Source organism: Eurytemora carolleeae, unplaced genomic scaffold (assembly GCF_000591075.1).
Source record: "Eurytemora carolleeae unplaced genomic scaffold, Eaff_2.0 scaffold434, whole genome shotgun sequence".
NCBI lineage: Eukaryota > Metazoa > Arthropoda > Copepoda > Calanoida > Temoridae > Eurytemora > Eurytemora carolleeae.
In genome coordinates, this window is record NW_019396707.1 from 1 (window position 1) to 24,979 (window position 24,979).

Below are 24,979 nucleotides of genomic sequence, written 5' to 3' on the forward strand. Positions count from 1 at the left end.
CTCCGTTCTTGATAACGCAATCAACAACAAACTGAAAATAGAGATTAAAAGAGAGGTATTGTAAGAGAGCGACTTCTCCAACATTAATACAAACCTTAGAATACTACAAACATCAAATGGGTAATTTCCTATAGTATAGAATTTCTGTTAGATTTTGATTTTTTGAAACTTTACCTGTTCATTTGCCAGGGTTCCATATCCCCAAACCTTGTTCTTAACATTTCTCTGAAGCATCATTCCGCTCGCTTAAACGGGTTGTGTATGATATTTGAGAAGAGAATTAGAATGAAAGGATTTGTTTTGATATTTTGAAAAATGTAAGAGAGTACTCACCATAATAATTGTTAAACTTCAACGCTGAGATCCCAAAGGGAAGGAGACAACATAATAGCAGGAAGATATTCATCTAAATATCAATATCTATTTTATAATACAATCCTCGTCGTATATATCAATACAATAAAGATATATCAATACAATAAAGATATATCAATACAATAAAGACTACCAAGGTTTCAAGCAGCATTGATACATAAACAAGAAATAAAGAGATACTGCCATTTAGCAGCTTCCCTTTGGACACTTCTAAACCTGTAATTTGAAAAAAGCTGGTTAGAAATAAAAAACTAAATACAAAAGTCGTCTTCAGTGTATTAATATAATTTCAGACCACTGTAATTACGCAGTGCTAACCAGAAAACAGAAGGATGATGTTTTCTTTTTAGTTATATACTATTATAAAAAATGTAAGTTAAAACTAATTTGTTCTAATAGCGTAGTAATCAGTAATATTATCAGTGCAATTTTTTATCATTATTATCATTCTTGTAATAATTATTACAGTAAGAATTAGAAAACTCGGAAATATGAAGACGACATTAAAGCAATAATTAAGTTTAAGTGGCTTTGATTTTTGATACAAAGCAAAATTAAAAGTTTGACTAGAAATTGATGAGATCATTTATTGAGTTAAATGGGCCTCATGTTCATTAGACTATTTAAAGTCATAACTTGAGATTAAAAGTCATCTTTCTATTCCAGAGTTTTCTTGTTCTCACTGTAGCAGTATTACTTTGATTATTATTAGTATTATCATTATCAATAAATTACATCATTATCTTTTCATTAAAATCATTATCATCATCTATATAATAAAAAATGGACATTCTTATATATATTTGTTGTCTATAGCCGGCCAAACGGCTGGACCGACTGGCTGACATTTTTTGTGGACACTCAGGGGTGGCCGAGGAGTGTTATAGGCTATAAGAAATCGAAATTTTTTTTTCAGCACGTGTTTATTTTTATATGATCATTAAATATCATTATTATCTAAACAAAATGTTATTTATTAAAAAAGTAAGTACGAATAATTTTCTAATTATTGATGTTACCTTTCTTGATTATTATTGCACTCTGATTCTTTTATCTTTAGTCAACAATACAGATAAATAATATCTGAGGGGAACAGAAAAAATCTACTTTTTTTTGGAGTTTTTATGGAAGATGGTGCAACAAACTGTATTTTCTGGTTTGGACAATTTTTCTTTTTTTTGCCTTGATTAAAACAGTTTGATATTTTTACATCATGGCACACATAAACTAACCAGCTCAAGCTTGCAAAATAAACAAATAATATTAGAGGGAAGCATGAAAATATGAAAAGATTTATTTCTATTCTATTCTATTTTTTTTTAAATTTTAAACAAAATAGGTTTCTATATTTACATGTTTGAAATCATCCATTTCGGCACGCCACAATCTCTTCAACTTGCCTCATCCACTTTAACATGTCACATCCATTTCAGCATGCCACAATCTCTTCAGCATGCCTCATCCACTTTAACATGTCACATCCATTTCCGCATGCCACAATCTCTTCAGCATGCCTCATCCACTTTAACATGTCGCATCCATTTCCGCATGCCACAATCTCTTCAGCATGCCTCATCTACTTTAACATGTCACATTCATTTCAGAGTCCAGGAAGCAATAACATATTTACATCAATTCCTCATGCAGCATCTACCGACATATCCACACCCCCTTCAGCATGCCACATCCCTTTCTTTTAACATACCACATCCATTTGAGCATGCAACATCTCAACAGCATACAAATTCCTTTGAGCATAGCCACAGAGAAATTGAGTTTTTGTCTTTGCAACCTGATGGTGTAAACCTTGGACAATGGACATTTCAAACTTAGATTCTAACTGAATTCATAGTTTGAAATATCAAAGATCTATAAAATTTGGGTTGCAAAGATAAAGGGATTAAAAATCAGAGTTTCTGGCAAAGGCTCGATCTTCTTTACTTACTATAAATAGTTTGGTAGCAATAATAGCGGGTTGGGATTAGCGTTGATACAATAAAAGCTGAAGTGTCTTTATTCCTTCTTACAATGAACTTTTTTCGTTGAATAATGAAAAAGAATGGACGGATTTTTTTTTTTTGTGATTTTTTTCTTCCAGTGAAAACATTAAACCAAAACCAGGGCATTTTCTTTTAGCTCAAAAGCCAGTGTGTGTTAATTCTTCTATCAAATGATTAACAGGCTCAAAGCTTGAACTGCATTTTCCAAAATTGCGACCAGTTCCTTTAGAGAACATTTTCTGCAGCTTGTTCCTTTAACAAATTATTTATACTATAGATAGTCCTTAAATTTCTGTAAACATTAAACATTAAATTGTTCTAGCAGTCTTGTACACACTCACTACACGCACCACCGGTGTACATTTGAATACCCGAGCTTGGCCAACCTTTGTAGTCCTACTTTGTACTGTACCGCCAATTTACAATACTGAAGCGGCAGAGGAGTGTGTGTAAATTGCAGAAATTAATTAGCAATTATAACTATTCAATTAAATTTAAACATTTCATTATAATATCTTCCAAAAGGGGACTGTCATTGAAATTTCAAGCAAACCTCCTCCTGATCTGGGTTTCCCCTTACTAGTTGTATATGGTCTCACACGTCATGTGTATTATTTCAGGATATAGCAGTCAAACAGCTATGCTAGCTATATCCTTTTGATATTCTAAATAGAAGAAAATATTATTTGTAACAATAATGTACATTTACATATACATGTTTTTTTTATTTTCTGACAATTTTGTAAATTTAAAAGATATTTAGTAATAAAAGTTATATTTATTATTATTATTAAAACCTTTATCTAAAAAGAGGCTTGTACGATTTGCAGCTGTATCCTTTAAACCTAAATCTGATCAATAATATTGGTTGAATATATCTTCGTTTTTCTAGCTTATATAGATATTAATATATATATTAATAATATTGGTTGAATATATCTTTGTTTTTCTAGCTTCTATAGAGATCAATTCCAACAATTTCCTCCGTTGGTTCTGAAATTACAGTTAAAAATAATCAATTGTAAACGTTAAAAACATGGATATATCATCTTTGTCTAGTCTTTCTACCAGTTTGATAGATTAATAACTCTGCCTGTTTGTTTTGATCTTTCTAGCTGTTTGTGTTTGATCTTTCTAGCTGTTTGTTTTTGATCTTTCTAGCTGTTTGTTTTTGATCTTTCTAGCTGTTTGTTTTGATCTTTCTAGCTGTTTGTTTTTGATCTTTCTAGCTGTTTGAAATTGATCTTTCAATCTGTTTGTAATTGATTTTTCTATCTGTTTGTGTTTGATTTTTCCATCTTTTGATATTGATCTTTCTAACTGTTTGCTATTGATCTAGTTATTTGTTTTGAACTTTCTATCTGTTTTTATTGATCTTTCTGTAAATCTGTCATATTCGTTCCAATTAATAGAAATTAAAAAAAAAATTCTGTTTTAATATTGGGATATTTTCAAAATGAAGAAAGAAAAATTTAAAACAAAACAATTTGGCCACACTGGATCAGCTGTTTTTACGCTTTTTTGGTCCAAACCATCATACATACCAAATTTTAAATTATAGATTATTTAATCAAACGCTGATGTGAAAATAAAATAACTTTATGACCATTGCCCTCTCTTATTACAAAATACAGTTATACCCTTTAAATAGTTAATTGTAAAATATTTTTAAAAATAAAAAACTAAATATTTGATTATTAATCTAAATATTTTTAAAAAACAACGGCTGATTTTCTTTTTAAATTATGAAACTTTGTCAGTGCTTTTACTATTTTACTTTAAAAAAGTAACTAATCGTCATTTTTAACCCTTAAATTGCAAGTTTTCGAGAAAAGAAATGTTTGAGCATGTTTTTTAAAGAAACTTTCGAGTAAAATTCTTTTAAGGTAAAAAACTATGATAATAATTATTTTCCTCTTCTACATTAAAAAATCTACATTTCACAACTTTTTAAAAAGCGTAAAAAGAAGTTAATGGGTTGCAAGGTTGTGTTTAATTATTCCTCACAAAATAATTAACTTATGTAAATTGTAAAAATAAAATTAAGTTTAATGCCATAATTCCATAATTTAGTTTCAAATTCTTTAAGATTATTATAAATACGTATCATACTCATATTACTAATCTAGCAACTAATTAAAGTAAAAACTTTATAAAAAAAAGAAAAAATGATTTATAAAAAATTTCATGTTATTTTGCATACGAAAGCTACAGCTATCAATTACAAAAGTTCCTTCACAAATTTTAGAAATTATCATTTTATAATTAAGAACTTTTTTTTAAAAGTTTAATTTTAACGATTTGAAATAATTTGTTCATAATAACAGTTAATTCGGATAACTACAATACAACAGGTTAAAACTTTAACTTTTGTTTTGATAGTTTAGTAATTATGATAATTATATAAAAATAATAATATTTATATAGTTTTTTATTTGTTTTATTATCCAGCTTAACGTAATTGAAGAAACTGATGGCTTAACCTTTTTATGTTTAAAACTTTTTGAACTAGCAGAATTCATTAAATATCAAAGGTTTATGCGATCAGGTTACAAAAATTTAAAACTTAGAAAATTATATCAATACAACGAAGACGCCAATTCAATTGAGTTTTGATTTTTTACTTTTTCCATATTAAAAGTTGACAAGAAAATAAAGCTGGTAATTGACAGCTTCTATTTCCTTCCAAGTTATATATGTATTCATCCAGTTTGAAAACTTTCCAGAAATGAAGAATCGAAATCGAAAGTCGTCTTCATTGTATTGATGTATGCGACGATGACGACTGTATTTTCATCAATTAATGAGTTCCTTTTCCTCTATTTAAAAGTTATTTTCACAATCTTTAAAAAGATTTATTTATGTATACTTCAGAATGATGTTGAAGAGTATACTGGTTTTGTTGGTTTGCAGTACACTTCTAGTTTGTTTATGTTTACTTTAGAATTATGTTGATAAGAATACTGGTTTTTTTGGTTTGCAGTACACTTCTAGTTTGTTTATGTTAACTCTAGAATTATGTTGAAGAGAATACTGGTTTTGTTGGCTTGCAGTACACTTCTAGTTTGTTTATGTTTACTTTAGAATGATGTTGAAGAGTATACTGGTTTTGTTGGTTTGCAGTACACTTATAGTTTGTTTATGTTTAGTTTAGAATTATGTTGAAGAGTATACTGGTTTTGTTGGTTTGCAGTACACTTCCAGTTTTTTTTATGTTTACTTTAGAATAATGTTGAAGAGAATACTGGTTTTGTTGGTTTGTAGTACACTTCTAGTTTGTTTATGTTTACTTTAGAATTATGTTGATAAGAATACTGGTTTTGTTGGCTTGCAGTTTACTTCTAGTTTGTTTATGTATACTTTAGAATGATGTTGAAGGGTATACTGGTTTTTTTGGTTTGCAGTACACTTCTAGTTTGTTTATGTTTACTCTAGAATTATGTTGAAGAGAATACTGGTTTTGTTGGCTTGCAGTACACTTCTAGTTTGTTTATGTTTACTCTAGAATTATGTTGAAGAGTATACTGGTTTTGCTGGTTTGCAGTACACTTCTAGTTTGTTTATGTTTACTCTAAAATTATGTTGAAGAGAATACTGGTTTTGTTGGCTTGCAGTACACTTCTAGTTTGTTTGTGTTTACTTTAGAATGATATTGAAGAGTATACTGGTTTTGTTGGTTTGCTGTACACTTCTAGTTTGTTTATGTTTACTTTAGAATGATGTTGAAGAATATACTGGTTTTGTTGGCTTGCAGTACACTTCTAATTTCTGTTTACTCTAAATCATATCTAATAGAAACAAAGGTACAGTTTAATGTTCAGGGTTACCCACAAAAAATGGCACGGTAAAGACGACCCGAAAGTCTTTAAAATTTGATGATTTCAAAATTAAATTAGGTTTTCTGCCTTTGAATTAGGAAAAGAAAGAAACAAGTTTAAGTCGAAGGGAGTCATAAATATAAGGAAACAGACAGTATAGCATTTGGTACAGTCGTCTCTGAAGTCTCATCCTTTGTGGATAACCCTGTATATATATGATATATATAAGAGTGTGTTTTTCTATTTTTTATAAAGAATATTCGTTATAAAATAATATGCAAAAAATTGTCGTGTTCTATAGTGTTCTATAGTGTTCTATAGCTGGAAAACTATTGAATTCAGACGATTTCCTCAAATTCTTCTGATGTAGACTTGCCACAAGACACATTCTAGAATTGATAATAATCATTTTTCAAACAGAAGATTATGGATTAAAGGGAACCGTTGTGAATTGAACATGTCACTCTATCAACGGAAAGTTAATGTTTAGGATGAGGTTGTCCCAGGAGCTCCAGTAAAGAAGTATGGAGCCGATTATGCTGATGATGATTATGGATATGATGAATCCATTGCCTATGATGATTCCCTTCCATACGATGATGATGTTCTTGGTGAATATCATTTTAATAAAAACAATGGAACTGATTTTTTGCCACAAACTCAAATTCTGTAATCCTTATATCTTTTTACACTGTTGTTTCATTTTTCCAGTAGCGTCTAACCCAATCAGGGTTCAGTCACGTGTAATTGGTGATGATTTATCTGTCAATCAATCTGTTTGATTGTCCAATTATAGACGAATCCTGAAATCAGTGCTCAGCAGTAAATTACTTCCGTTGTAAACCTTTGATGTTTCAAACTTACTTGTCAGTCTAGCAGAATTTATAATTTTAGATATCTTATGATATCTGATAAGATATTGGGATTACAAAATTTCTAAACTTTCTGAAGTACTGCTCAAACCAAACAGAGGGTTCATATGTATATATACAATTTGGCAAATTATAACTAAAAGATAGTTTATACGAAGTTACAAGTTTCCCTCCAGTTATTGAGTTGTAATGGCATGTCCAATACACAACGGTACCGTTTAAACAGTAATCTGATCAAGGATAAAGGAGTAATCCTGTTTTTTTACCTTAATCTGATCAAGGATAAAGGGACAATCCTGTTTTTTACCTTAATCTGATCAAGGATAAAGGAGTAATCCTGTTTAAACCTTAATCTGGACAAGGATAAAGGAGTAATCCTGTTTAAACCTTAATCTGATCAAGGATAAAAGAGTAATCCTGTTTTTTTACCTTAATCTGATCATGGATAAAGGGGCAATCCTGTTTTTTACCTTAATTTGATCAAGGATAAAGGGACAATCCTGTTTTTTACCTTAATCTGATCAAGGATAAAGGAGTAATCCTGATTTTAACTTAATCTGATCAAGGATAAAGGAGTAATCCTTTGTTTACCTTAATCTGATCAAGGATAAAGGAGTAATCCTGTTTAAACCTTAATCTGATCAAGAATAAAAGAGTAATCCTGTTTTTACTTTAATCTGATCAAGGATAAAGGAGTAACCCTGTTTTTTACCTTAATTTGATCAAGGATATTTTTAGCAACCATGATGTTTGCAATGAAAACAGTTTTATCATGTTCCTTCCATATCATCATTTAGAGTTTGTTGAAAGAAACGATACATGTTCGCCAAAAAAAACTGAATATTTATAAGTAATAAGACAAACGTTTTTATAAAGGGTATAGTTGGGATTCAGACATGCCCCTACATCAATAGAGAATCAATTAAAATTACTTATAATGCCCTTCAAAAAAGCATTTGAATGAACCACATTTAAGAAAATCACATTTTAAATAATGTACATTAAAAATCAGTTTTAAAAAATCCCTTAAAAATATTCCTGTTTATATACCCCTCTTTCAAAATTCATTAACACTCTCTTTAATTCAGAAGGTGAAAATGAAGTGTCTGAGTTACAGTAGTATCTTGAAGATTGCTTTGAATAAAACATAAATTTTGAATCAATAAAAAATCTATTCCTGGAACAAGACATAAAATTAATTTGATGTGTATTTGATGATGTTAATAAGTTTTACTTCAAATCAATTTGTTAACTAAAATGTGTCTGTGTACATTACACAATTATTGTGTTTCATTTTTATTTTGTTGATCTTTTAAAAACATATAAAAGGAAATGAGTGATTGACACCAACTCTAACTTTTCAATCCTTATATCTTTGCAACCAGATGTCGCAGACCTTTAATATTTCAAACTTTGAATTCTGTCGGATCAAAAAGTCTAAAAAGAATTTGAGTCTTCGCCACAAACTCAAATCTTCCAATCCCTATATCTTTGCTGCCTGTCGATGGTATAAATCTTTGATATTTCAAACTTTGATTTCTGTCGGATCAAGAAGTCTAAATTTTACATATAAAAGGTTTAAACCATTAGGTTGCAAAGATATAGAGATTGGAGTATTTGAATTTGTGGCAAAAACTCAGATTCCTTGTCAAAATAATGATATGCATATAATCTTGTGTATTTTAAACAATTTTGTCAAGGCTATCGACTATCGAGGAAGGAAAATGTAATTGTGTGCAGAAAAAAAAAACATATTAAAGAGCAGTTTATGAATATACTAGGCTTTTAGAGCGCTTCGTGCCCATCTTCTATTCAAATTGTGAACTTTGTGTTCTTGTTTTAAAACATTTTAAAACAAAACAAAACAATTCGCGGATTTTGTATAAAAATTAGTGGATTTTCAAAAAAAAAATTTAATTTACAAAAATAAAAAACTTTTTAACATAAATTTTTTAAATTTTGAATTTTGATCATTCATAAACCTTTCCTGGGGTCACATTATGTCCTTCAAAAAATTTGGACCCGATCGGTTCAGCCGTTTTGACAAACAAACAAACAGACAAGCCAAATTTATATATAGATGTAGAACGTAAACACCTAGTACTCACATATACGTATATACGATACGAACATTGTACATGCATAGAGAGAGGGTATATATAATTGTTTGGTTCGTTTAAAACATATTTTAATATTGTTCCATCGTTTTGACAAATCTCGTTGGTTAATATTTTTTGTCAGAGAACAAAGCTCTGCAATGTATTAACACTGAACTATGAAAGAGAAGATTAAATTTATACCATATTACTAGTACGACTTTCAAACTATAGTTTGATTTTATGAACAAGGAACTTATCCGTTTACATATAAGAAATTCAAAACATTTTTGAAATTCACAAAAGAATTCATAAAAACAAAGAAGATTTCAATATTACGTGCAATTTACTCTAGTTTGACGTGATAAAGCAAAATTGTAAATATGTCGTAACCACACATATATACCTGGAAGCATATATCAATGTTTTTATGTAACAAGTACATACGCAAGGTTAATTGTGTGTCACCGGAAGTTGAAGAACGGAATTGAATTGCGTTTAGGCCTTGATTTATTATAAAGTACTAGGGTTTTTAATTGTTTCATAATACTACTTTCCTCCATAGTTTTTAATATGTTTATCATGATGTAATTAATTTAAGCAAAATAGGCTTAGTTTTCAGGTAGCCTGCATTGTTATCACATAATGTAATTATTATTTTTTTATTAATGAATGGATAGGATGGATAGGATGGATATGATGGATAGGATGGATAGGATGGATAGGATGGATAAATATTATTGTTCTAGGATGAGAGTTTTGTTACTTCTCCTGTTTTTCTCTCTGTTCCTTGGCGGCTTAAAGGGACAATCTTCAGAATCTACAACAACAGAACAAACATCTACAGGATCTACAGGATCTACGGGATCAGGTCCTTGTCCTTGAAAAATGTGTTCCCAAATCTAACTACAGTGGTAGGAGATTATATCAATACAATGAAGACGACTTTAGATTTAAATTTTGATTTAGATCAAGTTGTTTAACAGCATGGATACAGCTAAACATATTAAGTCAAGAGAAACTGTCAATTTAAAAAGCTTCTCTTTGATTACTTGCAAACTTGTAATCCGAAAAAAGCTTGTTATAACAATCAAAACTTTAATAAAAAAGTCGTCTTCATTGTATTGATATAATCGCTTAGCACTGTACATAAATTAGAAATATTGAAATCACGTAATAAATTGGTTTATAAATAGGTTATAGAAATTGATATCTAAAACGATTGTCAACGTTATTTAAAGTAACCCCCCCCCCCCCTGGGCTAATCAGGGAGAAATGTGTTCGGTGTCTTTTATTTGAATTCAATCACGTTTGGTCTACAATTCAACCATTTTTAATTTCGAGTTGTATCTTTTTTTTATTTGGACGCAGGTTTAAAAGGTGATGAAATCAATCCTTGCAGAGTAACTTTAAATAAAGAAATAAATTCTAGAAATGTTTCTTATCAAACATATTTTTAATTAACATATTTTCATTTAACATATTTTTATTTAACATATTTTTATTAAACATATTTTTAGATTCCACAATAATTCCAACAGAAACGAATACAATTCCACCAGAGAGGAATAAAAACATTACTATTTCAATATTAAATTTGATATTATTTATTTGCACATGCAATCTTAATAACAGCATCATATGTTAACATGGCCTCATGGGTTAAGGCTGTATTGAAAAAAAGGTACTTTTTAAAAAATTTAAGATTAACTATTTATCAAAGCTTTAAAAAAGTCTGTTCGTATTTTGCAATCGAAGTACTTTGGACGTCGTCGTTGTTTTCTAAATTTTTTTTATGAAATCCTGAATATATTCAATATTCTTTATTTTGTAAAACTATGTTTTAATAACCCAATCATGTAGTGAGGGTACACCAGACCCACCAAGTTCTTCGTCAGCACCAGCTTCATCAACCACAACAACAACAACTACTACAACTACAACTACAACAACAACAACAACAATCACAACAGCCACAACATCGTTGTCAACAACAACTACGCGTAGAACTACAACAACAGGTTACATCCATCAGAAATATTATAGTTTCTTATGAAAAACCAGATTGTAAAATGACATCATAGGTTGAACAGAAAGAAAAGCTATCTTATATGCATTTCTCAGCCTAATTCTGTACTGTATCGAGGGAGGGGGGGCCATGCGGCAATATCCTCCCCTCCCTCCTGTATCCGGCAATACTTGATGTCCAATTGGAATGATTGACAAAAAGTTTTAACAGTTTTTTCCCGTAATGCAAAATCATTGAAGACCACATAGTGAGTATATTCATTACCACAGTAAATGGATTAATATTTTTAGGGCAATTTTTACAAAATCTCCAAAACTACCACATATCCTACACTCAAAATTTTGAAATTAAAAATCACTTATTTTAAAAAACCATCTCTAATATCAAAAAACAAAAAAGCTTAATTGGCAGTCATCCAACTTTGCTGCCAAAAACAGCAATTTTTGTTGCTTATTTGGCAGCTATCCAACTTTGCTGCTAAAAACAGCAATTTTTGTTGCTTATTTGGCAGCCGTCCAACTTTTACTGCCAAACTTTTATTTCGAAATTTTGAGTGAATACGCTTTTTAATTCATCCAAAATAATTTTTTGAGAAGATGCTTGATGAACATAATAATATTTGATAATATTTGAATAGGTCTGAGCCCCCAACAATGCTGTTCTCTGGCACAATTAGGAATTTAGAATTTTTAAACGATTACAAATGCTAACGCTTAAAGGGACTGTATGCGAACATGGCAATACCCTCTTCACAACAGTCCCCCTGAAACCTTTAACAGATCAAATATGTGAATTATCATTTTTTAGGTTTAAAGGTGTGATTCTGATAATTATTATATTTTCCCCCTCGGTAGAAATGCGCAAGTCACTTATGTTATTATTCTTATTCTTATTAAAAATAGATAGTTTTGAAATCCTAAATATTAATATCTAATTCATCTTTGATCAGACAAAGCTTTGAAGTGTACCGTTGTGAATTGGAAATTAAGGAGGGTCTATTAACATCACGCTAACATTACTTGTAAACTATTGGTTCAATGTTCAAAGATCTAGACTGCAGAATATAATAGTGGCTTAAGATGAAAACTTTAAATTTTTATCAAAACATGTTTTTTCTTATCTCCATAAAAGATTCAAACATAAATATTAGGAGAGATTATCAAAATCTTGATAGAGCTGCTAAAGTTAGGTAATATTAAATTGACTGTATACAACTAAACATATTTTTAAAGATGTAATTAAACAATTTTATTCCCTTCCCTTGAATGTACAACCATGAATGAGCATTAGGAAACTTGCTTCAAATTTAAACTCAAATCTCATAATAATTGGCTATGCCATCTGACTATACAAAGGCCTGATGATGTTCAGAAAAATCGAAATATATTTCCCGCAATGAACTTCTTGCATTATTAAAGAAGGTAGAGATCACTTTTCAACAAAATTCGTGTTTTTCATGTGAATGTAATTTCATGATAAATTTCGAAAATTGATGGTTACCATAACATGAGTATTGTTTAAGAGGGTGTCATACCTACCACTTCAACTACAACAACAACAACAACAACCTCAAAACCGGTAAAAATTAGAAATCATGTTACAAAGTTATATTTTAAATTAGTTTTATTTAGTACCCAATAGTACCAGCAGGACCTTTAGAAGGTAAACCTGAAACTTCAAGTAACAGTTCTGGAACTGATAGCAATGATTTACAGCCATCAAGCAATGGCGTTCCACCCCTCTCGGCTAACAATCTTCAAGCATTATTGGGGAACGGTGTGCCTTCAATGGGGAACAACATTCAACAGTTAAACGGTGGGTCACCAGGGAACAGTGTTCCTCAATCCGTGATCAACTTCCTTCAGACCTACACTGCAAAGGACCAGACCTTCCAAGTGTATGCTGTAAACTCTGACAAGAAACCGGTTTTTCAAACAGCTGATAAAGGCGGTCCACCTATTGTGCCCAACATCGGGGGATCCAGGTAAATACAGTCGTCGTCGTATATATCAATACAATGAACACGACTTTCTATTTCAATTTTAATTTCTACTAATCTTTCAAACAGAAAAGACACATAACATGTAAACAAAGAAAAGTTGTCATTTAACAGCTTCTTTTTTGTTTACTTGAAATTTAACAAGTGCCTGTTAGGGATCAAAGCATTATTAATAAAAAATTGTCTTCATTTTATTGATATAATCGTAGACTAAGCTGTATCTAAATTGAATTCATAGTTTTTAAAATCTTGCACTAGGGTTAAAATTGCAATAAAAGAATATATTTCAGAAATGGTGGCTGAAAACAATTAAAACAAAAATCATTTTGAGCCTTCAACTTGTTAAATATTCTAAAACAAGATCAATTTCTGAATTTTTTTTTACAAAATACTAATGTAAAAATAGGTTTTCAGCGTATGACATAAAAAATAGGTTTCAATAATATCAAAAGAAAAAAAAGATTTATGGGACAATTCCTTTCTTATCTATTTTCAGACCAGGCCGAACTAAGCGGGAAAAACTGAACAATCAATCAATTTCAGGAATTTTTATTTTTTCTCTTGATTTTTCGCGAAAAAAAATAGATGTACGTCGTCTTATTATTTTCTTCCGCCATGACGTGCAATACACAATGCATGGTTATGTTCTTCCTGATGTTTTAGGTAAAAAATAGAATAAACAGAAATGTGAAAATATGCAAATGTTCGAAAAAATTTATTTTCGGAGAAGCTGAATGGTGTATTATAGAAATCACACCAAAAATTTCTCTCGATTTTTTTTATTCATATATAAAAAACTAGCATGGGAACCCAGCGTGGCCCAGGGCTAGTTAGTCCCGCCGTTTACTCGCCAGTTGTCGAAAATTTCGATTTTGGCGATCTTTTTCCTTCTAAAAGTGGACCCATTCAACTTAGAATCTCAAAACCAAACTAATGCATTCCCGTGGGTCTCCCGAGTTCCCCAATCAAAATTTCAGACAAATCCGTCAAGGGGTTTCTAGGTTATGATCGGACAAACAAACAAATAGACAAACAGAAATTACAACTTTACAAATATAAATAACCTTTATCTTTAAGATTTGAATTCTCAAGAATTGTACATTTCAGTGCACACAAAACATTGTATATAACTGCACACTATATATAGGATAATTAAGTTACAAATAATTAAAGACGACTTACACTTTCCATTCTTTTCAAACTGTTTTTATAAAAGAAAATAAGAATAATTTTGTAAAGAAAACCAAAGAAGAAATCTGTCAATACAAGTCTTAGAACAATTCAAAAATTCAGGTTTACTTTTAAAGGTGAGCATTATATTGGCAGAATATAGATTCTTAAATTTACAAAAACAAATATTGATGATTCTTAAACTTATTAATAAATAATACTAATTCTATTTAGAATAGGGAAGGAAAACCAGGTGTTCAAGTGATACAAAAAAGAAATGGAAAATATAGGTATGAAAATTTATAAACATTTTAAATCTTGATAAAGCATTAAAACTAATCAACTGAATATAAATAAATTAGTATTTTAAATAGAAACAAACAATTAAATAGATTCTAGTACAATAGATTGCAACGTAGAATTTATACACTCTCAGTACAGCTGTATTCTTACGTCACAAGTGTCAACTCAGTTTGTCCGACAAAATTATTAAAAATAGTGATAATTTTAGAATAAAATGCTTATTTTACAGTAAAATAAGTGCAATTTTATCTGTTCTTTATTTTCTGTTTATACGCTTTTTTATTTAAGCTTGGAATACATGTCAACTAATGTGAGAAAGTTTCGTTTTCCTTGTTATATTTGACACTTGTGACGTCGTGTATAATTGGTCCGTTTCTTTGTTGCCACCTATTCTACTTGATAATCTATTTGCAAACAACTAAATAATAATTACTCTTCGACTTTCATATCCTTCAATCTATGCAAGTTAGAAGTGTTCAGTACAAAAGTTTACTTTTTTGATCTAATTGTAATTAATTCATAGTTTTAAATTTCAAAGTACCACACTATTAGGTTACAAAGATGAAGTGAAAAGGAAATAAGAGTTTGAATCAAATAACCAGTTCCTTAATTTCCGGAGCTTGGCATTTGATTACAGAAATGTGCAGGGTGTCCCAATAAACATGGGAATTCAGTGACGAATTCAATATCGATTTTGTTATGAATTAGCATTTTAATACCTAATTTCAAAAGCCATAATATTATTCTGTCTGCTAGAGTTTATTTTATGAAAAAAATGGTAAATGGCTGTAAAGATGTGTTTATAATGTCTCCGTAAGACGGACAAGCTTACTTTGCTTGTATAGTGTAAATTTCTTGTTTTACTAAGTACAACCGTATGCAGTCAAAACATAAACAAACAAATTGTAAACATAGCAGACGAAAATCTAATGGATTACAGCTTTCTCAGTAAAGGTATCATCTATACTAAATCAAAGAAGTATTTTAAAAAAACGATATCGAATTCGTCACTGAATTGTTTATTGGGACACTTTGTATGTTACTTGTCTTCTGGTAATAATGCTGGCTTTTAATTGCACCATGTTTGTTCTCGTAAATATAACATAAAACTAAACATTTCGGTGATTTTTTTATTGATGGACTTTTAAAAATTTCAAAATAAAATTTTATGGATTTTAAAAAGGTTTGGACTGACTGATAAACGTTGGTGTAATGTGACTGTGAATATTTGGGCCCGATCGGTTCAGTTTGGATGTTTATTTGATATATGAAATATATATAAAAAAAGAAAACTTTTGAATGCCTCTAAAAAGCGCCTTTTATATTTTAAATGTATATTTTATTTTATTAGCTAGGAAAACCCAGCTTTGCTTGGAAGCTTTCACGATAAAAGTCAACCTAATCAATTTAGACCTATTAAACCAAGCTAAGAATAATCCCATGGTTTTAACGAGCTAACCAACCAAATTTTTAGGCAAATAGGTCAAGACTCCAGTGGTTATTTCATTAAATATTAATGAAGCAAAAATGTATGTTTTAAACTACCTTCCTTTACATGACATCTAATTTACATATGATTAAAATTTAAGGTTTAAGATAAAAGGCCGGAAAGTTGATCTGAGTCCAAAATTTTTAACTAAAATGTTAGAGGATTACAGAACCAGGTGATGATTTTTAAATAATTTAAGAAAATAGTTTCTTCAATTCATGAAAATAAATTGGTCGTTAACAAATACATTTCGTTAAAGATATTAGACGACCATTACCAACGACCTTTTGTTAAAGTTCGTTAACGACCGTTAGTGAGTAAACTGTTTTTTAAAACCTCAAAAGATTTCCTATTCCAATATTTTCAGTATTCTACATCAATTGCATTAATGATCAGATTTGTAATAAAATATTCCTGGCGGGAATAAGTTTAAATTATAAGTCAAAATCATATCGTCGTTTCGTTTTTCGTTTTCGTTTATCATTTCTCAAAAGTTCAAAACAATTGGCTCGTTCGTTTTGTCTAATGATTACTGACCCACCCTGTATTTTTGTCTAATGATTACTGACCCACCCTGTATTTTTGTCTAATGATTACTGACCCACCCTGTATTTTTGCTTAATGATTACTAACCCACCCTGTATTTTTGTCTAATGATTACTGACCCACCCTGTATTTTTGCCTAATGATTACTGACCCACCCTGTATTTTTTTCTAATGATTACTGACCCACCCTGTATTTTACAGTCAATTGTCGAGGAAGAGAAATGAGTTTAAGAAGATCTATCGCTGCAGGATCTTTGGAACATGCTCACGGGAATTTGAAAAGAAAAAGTCAAAGGAACAAAAAAATAAGAAGAAAAACAAAAACAGAAATAAGAACAAAAAGAACAAGGGAAGGAAAATGATTGAAAATAAAAACAGAAAAAATCTTGAAACCAACAAAATTAATGAAAAATTGACACAGGAATTATTCACATCTTCAATGCTGAAACGAGGTGGGATCTGAAGTTGTATATTACAATCTATTGTACAAAATAATTTCTTAATTCTTAATTACAACAAACTTATCTTATTCTATAATAATAAATATTGAATATACAGGGTTATCCACAAAGAATGAGACTGTAAAGACAAGCTGAAACTCTTTGTATATGACGTTTCCAATTGGTTGAATTAAGTATTCTGCAAAGAATGTAGTCTGTAGAGGTCAAAATCATTTTTGAAACTAGGCATTAAAATATGATTCAAATGTCTATTTTTCTCTCAGAAGGGGGAGGGGGGGGGGGCTCAGCACCCAATGAGGTCCGAAACTTCCCTAAAAACCATATATTTCACTGACCCATTGAGGAGGGCTCAGCCCCATGCAGAGGCCTGAATCCAACTTTAATTTCCATTTGTCTGCGTATATTGTTACTTTTAACTCTAATAGTTTTAAAAAATCATTAAATTATGTTCCCAAAATATTATCGAGATGCGTTTAGATCTATTTTAAAATAAAAATAAAAATTGAGAAATCATTTATTGCAAACAATTTTGATCAAGTTGAAGAAAAATCAAGGGCGGTTTCAGGGGGGGGAGCAATCCATTACCCCCCCCCTGTGTGAAATTAGGGGGGGGGGTGTACCCCCTTCCTCTCATTGAACAGGTTATCTATTACAACCGACAGGTTGGTCAACCCATGGGAAGAATGACGATGCACCCTAAGAGGCTTGCCTCAATTTCGGACATCAATGTTTTAAATGCCCATTATTTCAAGCGGCCCAAGAAAACTAAATTATTGTAGATGGAATAAAGGAGGATAATTTTTATTTTATTTTTGAAAAAAAATTCCTTTTTTACTTTCAGCCTTCTTTTGGTTATTTTTAATTCTAAAAATAAACATAGAAACTACAATTGCAGTCTCCTGCAAGAAAAATTAGCATGAAAGAAGCATGAAAGAAGAAAATTAGCATGATTTAAGAGTAATAGCAGGAACTAAGAAATATAATTCTCCCTTCATTAGAATAATATGATATCATATGTATAATGTTTATGTATAAAGTTCAATCAATAATATTTTCTATATCGTTTTTAGATAAATAAATGGATTATTAAGCCATTTGCCTACCCTATACTATAAAGAAATGTGTAGTTCTTTCTCTTTTTCCACTTTTTTCCTTTCGTTTTTAACTTTTCGTTTCCTGTTTTTAAATTTTTCCTTGTCTTCTGTTCTTGGGAAAAGAGGGTACGTACACCCCCCCCCCCCCCCCTCCATGGGCATTAAATCATATTATTTTCCAAGTAAGATTAACGTTTACAAGCTAAAGAAGACGACATTCAAACTTGCATGACATTCAAAATCCTGTATTTTGCAGACAAAAATCAGATGTTTTATGTCAAACTTTAATATAACTCCGCTCTTTTTCCCTTATATTTATATGATAATTCAAAATATTATTAGTGTCTAAATTTTAGAAAATTTTAGAACATATCAATTTATATTTATTTTTCGTTATATTGAATCCAGGCATCCGCGCTATAACCATATAATTTACTTGTTTGAAGCGGAACTATTTTCTGTGAAGCTGTTTGGCGCGTTAAATAAAAAATATTCATCTCATTCTTAAGTTTGATCAGTCTTCAATCTCGCCTTGGACTCTATTGGCCGACAATTTACAATTAAATTTCACAATTGTTTTTATAAATTTTATTTAAATTTACAGTGATTGTTTTTAGTTTAAAATTTTTTATCAAAACTGACCTTTGTTTTTAAAGAAGCTTTTACATTCGACTATATAAGGTAAGAGTTTCAAATGTTTTAACAAATAAGCTTTTTGGATTTGGCATGAATGCTAGTCATATCGTATTTGTAATGTTTTGGTCTATATTTTACTGAAACTTTAGTTTAAAAATAGTTAAATGTTTTTGTAAAATGTAAACATTTCTCTCTTTCAACATTTTTTCAAAACCTGAATTTATTTTTTTTAAATTTTGATCTAAAAAATTTTATATAAATCTTTTTTTACTTCTCTGAAAGTGAAACAAACAGGCGCGTAGTGGAGGGGGGCGGTACCCTTGTGCCCCCTCCGTAGACATGCACCCCCCTGGAGCCAGAGGCAGGCTCTAATTTATTAAACAGAGAACTTGCATATGCAGTATTCAGATTTTTTACTTTTCTTATCACAATTTGTCCATTTTATGATTATTTCTCAAATTCTTTCTTGATTAATCAATTATTTACAACATTTTTGTCGCGGGGTTTTATTTTAAATGATTGGTAATTATGGTCAGATGACTAATAGTCAACATTCAGGTAGATTATTATAGATTTAATACCAGTTTTTAGGGGGGTGCACAAAATTTGTTTGTTTTTTCACCCCCCTAGGCTAAACCTCCACTACGCGCCTGGAAACGAAGTGCTTCATTTGAATAGATTTGCTGTACAAGCTCTTGCTCGCTAGGCTATTAGCGTCGAACAAAGTTTTTGGTTTATTAAATGGGGGTATTTATAATACGTATAAAAGAATAGAATGAAAGAACAAAAAGAAAGAAGAAAGAAAACTAAGGAAAAAAATGAAAGAAACCTTAGTTCTTTTAACAATGCCCCCTACATTATTCGTAGTTTCAATTGAATTCTTTTAAACATGATTAGTTTAAATGCGACATACTTAAATTATAACCCTCTAAAACATGTATTTATGGTTCCAGTTCAATGAGATAGTCAGGATGGTAACCTCTTTTGTGGTAATCCGAAATATGTCGCGTTCGTTTAAAATAATTTTTATTTACAAAATCTCGCAACCTCGTTCCAAATTTATTGTTGAAGAAACCCCGGTTGAAATTATATCCAAGAAAAAGACATCGTCATGCCGAATTCTCATAAAGAATTCACTAGTGGGTCATTTTAATAACATTTTAGATAGGGACGATTTAAGCTCCTAAAATTTATTTATTCGTCGTTTTTTCTGCAATATTTCAATTTATAAGAATTCAATGAGACTTAGTTGCTTGATCAAGTTCTGGATCCCACCCAGGTACTGCACGATTCTTATACAGTCATCAGGGGAGAACCTGCTAAAGGAGGGGTGTAAATTATATGTGCATCTCCCGTTTTTTAGTATTAAGGGGGGGGGGGGGGATTATGAAATTTTTTTATTAAAAAACCAGTTAATNTAATCAAAATTTAAGGCAAAGTAGTCAAGTAATTTCCGAGTTATGATCGGACATTCAAACAAACAAACAGACAGACAAACAGAAATTACTTCATTAAATTTTTGTAACTAGCTTGGGAACCCGGCTTTGCCTGGCAAATCGGCAACTCAGTCCAGGGGTTCTCGAGTTATGATCATGCATACAAATAGAGACAAACATACAGAGATTACTACTTAACATATATATAGCTCACTCCCCTTCATTTACATAAATGTTTTTGTTTAAATCATGTTTGTTACCGGATCCATCCTTTAACTTCTCTATCATGCTTTGTTTATGTTTCTTTGTGTTTCATATTTTGAATTTAAATCTCGCGGATTTTTGGCGGAAACTCACCGGCTGCTGGTGGGGGTAGGGAGGAAAAGCAACGCATTCGCTCATCCTTTTAAATTTAAAATAGCGTACACTCAGAAGACTCACCCTTAAACAACCCCGGCAGGTGCCAGGGCGGTCCGGTACAAAACCAACCCCCGCCGTACAGCATCCCCCCCTTAGCTTTTGGGGTCGACGTATTTTTTGACAGTTCGCCTGTTTACGTCAGAAGTTAAACATTAGACAGGATACATATACGGTGCAATAACCCCGTTAGCGTGCAATGACATCTAAAAAATAAAATTGCAATAAAAAATTTTACAGAAATTTTAAAATTGCAAAAATTTAAGTTGAGTTAGAACATTATAAACATTAGAATAACATTAAATCTTCAAATTAAGCTGCATAGAATTCATTACAAATTGTGACGTCAAAAAATTCCACAACCTATATAGTACCACTGTGCATATGGATAAGGTAGGAGACTAAATATTAAATATTATATATCTAATTTTATTCGAATAACAATTTACAGTTTAAGTGTACACTGTATTATGTACAATAAACAGCGTACAGTGTACATTTGACCAATGTATAATAAAGTATATACTAATACTGTAATTATGAAGAGTGTATAACGTGTAATTGTACATGAATTGTAGTACACGTATATGTACAATAATGTACATGGCACACTGTACGCTGTGCACACTGCCCAACCATAAAAACTTTCTATTTTTGTAGTGCTAAGGTTGAAATTGATTCATCCTGCTCTTTAAAGAGGTTCCGCCCGTAGAACAATAAACCCAGAGCACTATATTGAAAATAAACACTGAGACACAAGTAGTTGCTGATATTCTATAAACGAAAAGTTTTTATTTCTCTACCTTGATAGTTTGTATTAATATTTTCATTTCTATAAGTTTGACTCAAGGGTTCTCTTGGTTTGACTTGTATTTTATGAATAAATGATATATTAATTTTGCTTTTGAAACTAATTATACATGGTTAAATAAGTTGGAAAGTAGAAGGGGAGGAAAGGGGCGGAAACGGAAGATTACAAAAAAATGTCAATACCATTGACAAATGTTTTTACCCCACATTGAAGAGAAAAATGTTCAAGAGTTTGTTTCCGTTATCTATATAAATATAACGTTGTAATATCTGTTAGTCTGTTTATTCCTAGGCCCGATCATAGCTCATGAACCACGGGACCGATTTACCTCAAGTTTTGATTGGGTAACTTAGTAGAACCATGATAATGTTCTTAGCTTTGTTGAAAGATTTTTAGTCAACGCTGGGCACCTCAGCTAGTATGTAAAAAAAAAATATGCTTTTATAGAAATATATGGTTTTCTTTTTATTTACATATAGTTGGAAGGTAATTGGGAAAAGGTATATTCATATCTTAGTAATATTTTGGGATTAGGGAGGAAGGTTTCGTTTTGGATACTTCTGTACTTCCATCAGTGGAATATTTAGTGTTGGAGCATTTTTTCTTGAGGGGTAGGATTAAGAATTATGAAAGACCCTGTCTTATTATATCCATGGTGGAGGGGGGGGGGGTATTGGGAGAAGATTAGGGCGGGTCTTATTATATCCATGGTTGATGATTTGAGAAATCCTTTCAAGCGTTCAATTTAGTTCAGCTCTCTAAATATCAGCTTATTTACAATGGTTTAAAAGCAATTATTTTAATCAAAACTTTCTGAGAGAGATCATCATTGGTTTCATTGGGTGTTCCTTTCCTAGGGGGTACATCTAAATCACCTTGTTGAACCTAGCCGAATGCAGTTAAGGCTAGGAGGTCTTTTAATTTCTTACTAAATTGCTGCAAGACACTGATACATGTAATGCAGCTGACAAAGGGAAATTCTCATTACAACAATGTCAGCAGTAAAGCTGCATAGATGGCCGATATCAAAAACAACTGGAGTAATTATACAGAAACTCAGGACCTGATATTGAAATACTACAAATTGCCTGATCAGCCTCTCTAAACTGCATATTAACCATCCATTACTTTTCTCTACGTTAGTTCAATTTTGATTGAAGTGTGAAGCATACTTTGAAAAATGTCAAGTTAAGATATAATTTTTGATAAAAATATTACATCAGTAATGTTGGAGAAATATAATTGTAAAATCTAAAATGTTCTTATTATATTTCAAATTATTGCATCACCCTTAGATTCCTTTGATACTGGATAAACTACAATTTCCCGCATTTTCATCCCCCTCTTTGTCCCCCCCCCCCTTGTTAATTGAAAAAGCTCCTGAACCACGCTCAAACTATTGGCTTGAGAATCCCTGACTGCAGATGGTTTTGTATATATACTGTTATACTACATAAAATAAAGTTCAACCTCTTCAGCTCTACCACCTGGTACAGTAAACTCAATCCATCTGCTGTTATCTGTACTTTCTCACCCCTCTTTCATCTGCTGTTATCTGTACTTTCTCACAACTCTTTCATCTCATTTATCTGTGCTTTCATCCCTCTCTCATCTCATTTATCTGTACTTTATCATCCTTCTCTCATCTCATTTATCTGTACAATCCACATTATTCTTCCCTTCTTCTCTCGTTCCTCCACTTTCCATTCATTTCAGTCTTCCCTCCACTTCCCTCTTCCCTCCACTTCCCTCTTCCCTCCACTTCCCTCTTCCCTTCACTTCCCTCTTTCCTTCACAATCCACTCTTGACTCATTCCTTTATCCATCTTCCCCCATCTCTTCATCCATCTTCCCGCATCTCTTTATGTATCTTCCCGCATCTCTTTATCCATCTTCCCCCATCTCTTAATCCATCTTCCCGCATCTCTTTATGTATCTTCCTCCATCTCTTTATCCATCTTCCCGCATCTCTTTATCCATCACTTCCTTCCTCATTCCATTTTTCTGCATCCCTCTTTTCCTCATCCAATTTTTCCTCATTTCTCATCCTTCATCCCATTTTCTCTCATTCCTCTTTCCTTCATCTCTCTTTCCCGTATCCCTCTTTCCTTCATCCCTCTTTCCCTCATCCCTCTTTCCTTTATCCCTCTTTTCTACATCCCTCTTTCCCTCATTCCATTTTTCCTCATTTTTCATCCTTCAGCCCTTTCCCTCATCCTATTTTTCCTCATCCCTCGTTCCTCCTTCCCTGGACAGTAGTCCTCCTTTCTTAAAATCTATTCTTCTTGAATCTCTAGTATTCGCCTAATGGCAGATGGTAAAATCGGGACAACCCCCCCCCCCCCATTAATCCCAATCTCAGGAATTAACATGTTCCAAATAGGCCTCCTTTTTATTTCCTACTAATTGTCCTTATTACTAAGCTAATATACCTCCCCCCCCCTCGTGTTTTTAGTTGAGGGGAGGGGTTTCTGCTTACCTCCTCCACACTTTTTTGTGTTTATAAATGATATCATACTTTTCCTACGTTTATCAGGTGTGTTATTAGCCCAGTCAATGAACTGAACAAAAAATCTTAAAATATGTTTTATCTTTGTTTGTTTTAATGAAAAACAAAACTTTTTTGTTATAAATTTTGTTGCCAAGCCGAATATTATAATTAAAAAAAAAATTATTTTTAATTATATTCTTGAAAGATCAACAAAATTTTAGAATTTAAAATTTGTGTACAATTCTGAACCCCTGGTTCACAAAGTGGAATTAAATCGACTCTTTTTATCAAAGTTTTTCTAAATGATTTTATCCAAAAAACATTCAACGCATTTCAAAGATATAATATTACAGATTAACAAAAAACTGATCGCTATGTTTAGTATTAATAAAAAAAATAATAATATTAAAAACAAACACTGATAAAACTTCTAAATATATTAGAACTAAATTCCGCAAAATTCAATGAATTATTAAACATTTTGCTGGCCAATCAAATCTAGTAAAATCTAGAATAATAGTAACTTCTCTGTGCTTAGCTAAACATCTGGGTATGACTTGTCCAGGCATGTAGAATATATAGGTCCTAGGCGTATTATACATGCACTAGGCAGTAATTCTACACCTGCATTACGATTCAGGATAGAAGACTGGTTTTTTTTATTGATCATCTGCATAGTGCATGGTGGTGGGGGGGATTTAAAAAAAATATTTTTTCAATAAGAATTATAGATCTTAGATTCAATGCCACACTGCATATGGTGCTGGGACCACAGCACACTAACTACACATACCAAGGTCCTTGATAACATATTGCAAATAATACAAACGAAATTCCCCCCCCCCCTCATCAATACTCATCCTATCATGAAGGGGTCTGATGCATATTGAAAGGTTTCTGCTATAATTTGGGTTTAACAATTGATGCCCATAACCC

The 24,979-nt window shown here is 31.3% G+C and overlaps 2 protein-coding genes and 1 long non-coding RNA gene across 4 annotated transcripts in view; 2 read left to right on the forward strand and 1 right to left on the reverse strand.

The window, feature by feature from the left end:
* LOC111707637 (uncharacterized) lies at positions 1 to 1,477 on the reverse strand. 2 transcript variants are annotated; one of them, XR_002766487.1, is made up of 4 exons: positions 1,395 to 1,477; positions 334 to 406; positions 175 to 245; positions 1 to 31 (listed from the first exon to the last, which is right to left on the reverse strand). It is a non-coding gene; the product is annotated as an uncharacterized LOC111707637 (long non-coding RNA). The 2 variants fall into 2 exon arrangements; XR_002766488.1 differs by lacking the exon at positions 1,395 to 1,477 and adding an exon at positions 509 to 595.
* An 8,311-nt stretch (positions 1,478 to 9,788) lies between these two features.
* On the forward strand, positions 9,789 to 17,254 carry LOC111707638 (putative mediator of RNA polymerase II transcription subunit 24). Its single transcript, XM_023480771.1, has 13 exons — positions 9,789 to 9,808; positions 9,911 to 10,032; positions 10,682 to 10,727; positions 11,025 to 11,182; positions 11,828 to 11,866; positions 12,341 to 12,379; positions 12,713 to 12,768; positions 12,822 to 13,174; positions 13,686 to 13,732; positions 14,429 to 14,496; positions 14,594 to 14,649; positions 16,252 to 16,326; positions 16,899 to 17,254. Coding segments are annotated over exons 1-13 (1,323 nt in total). The 5' UTR covers positions 9,789 to 9,806; the 3' UTR covers positions 17,161 to 17,254.
* Positions 17,255 to 18,767: 1,513 nt separating this feature from the next.
* Positions 18,768 to 24,979, forward strand: part of LOC111707629 (cyclin G) — a 32,981-nt gene continuing 26,769 nt past the window's right edge. Inside the window, exon 1 of the mRNA XM_023480760.1 lies at positions 18,768 to 18,933. The gene's annotated coding sequence lies outside the window, so the exon portion shown is untranslated. The remainder of the gene's footprint in view (positions 18,934 to 24,979) is intronic.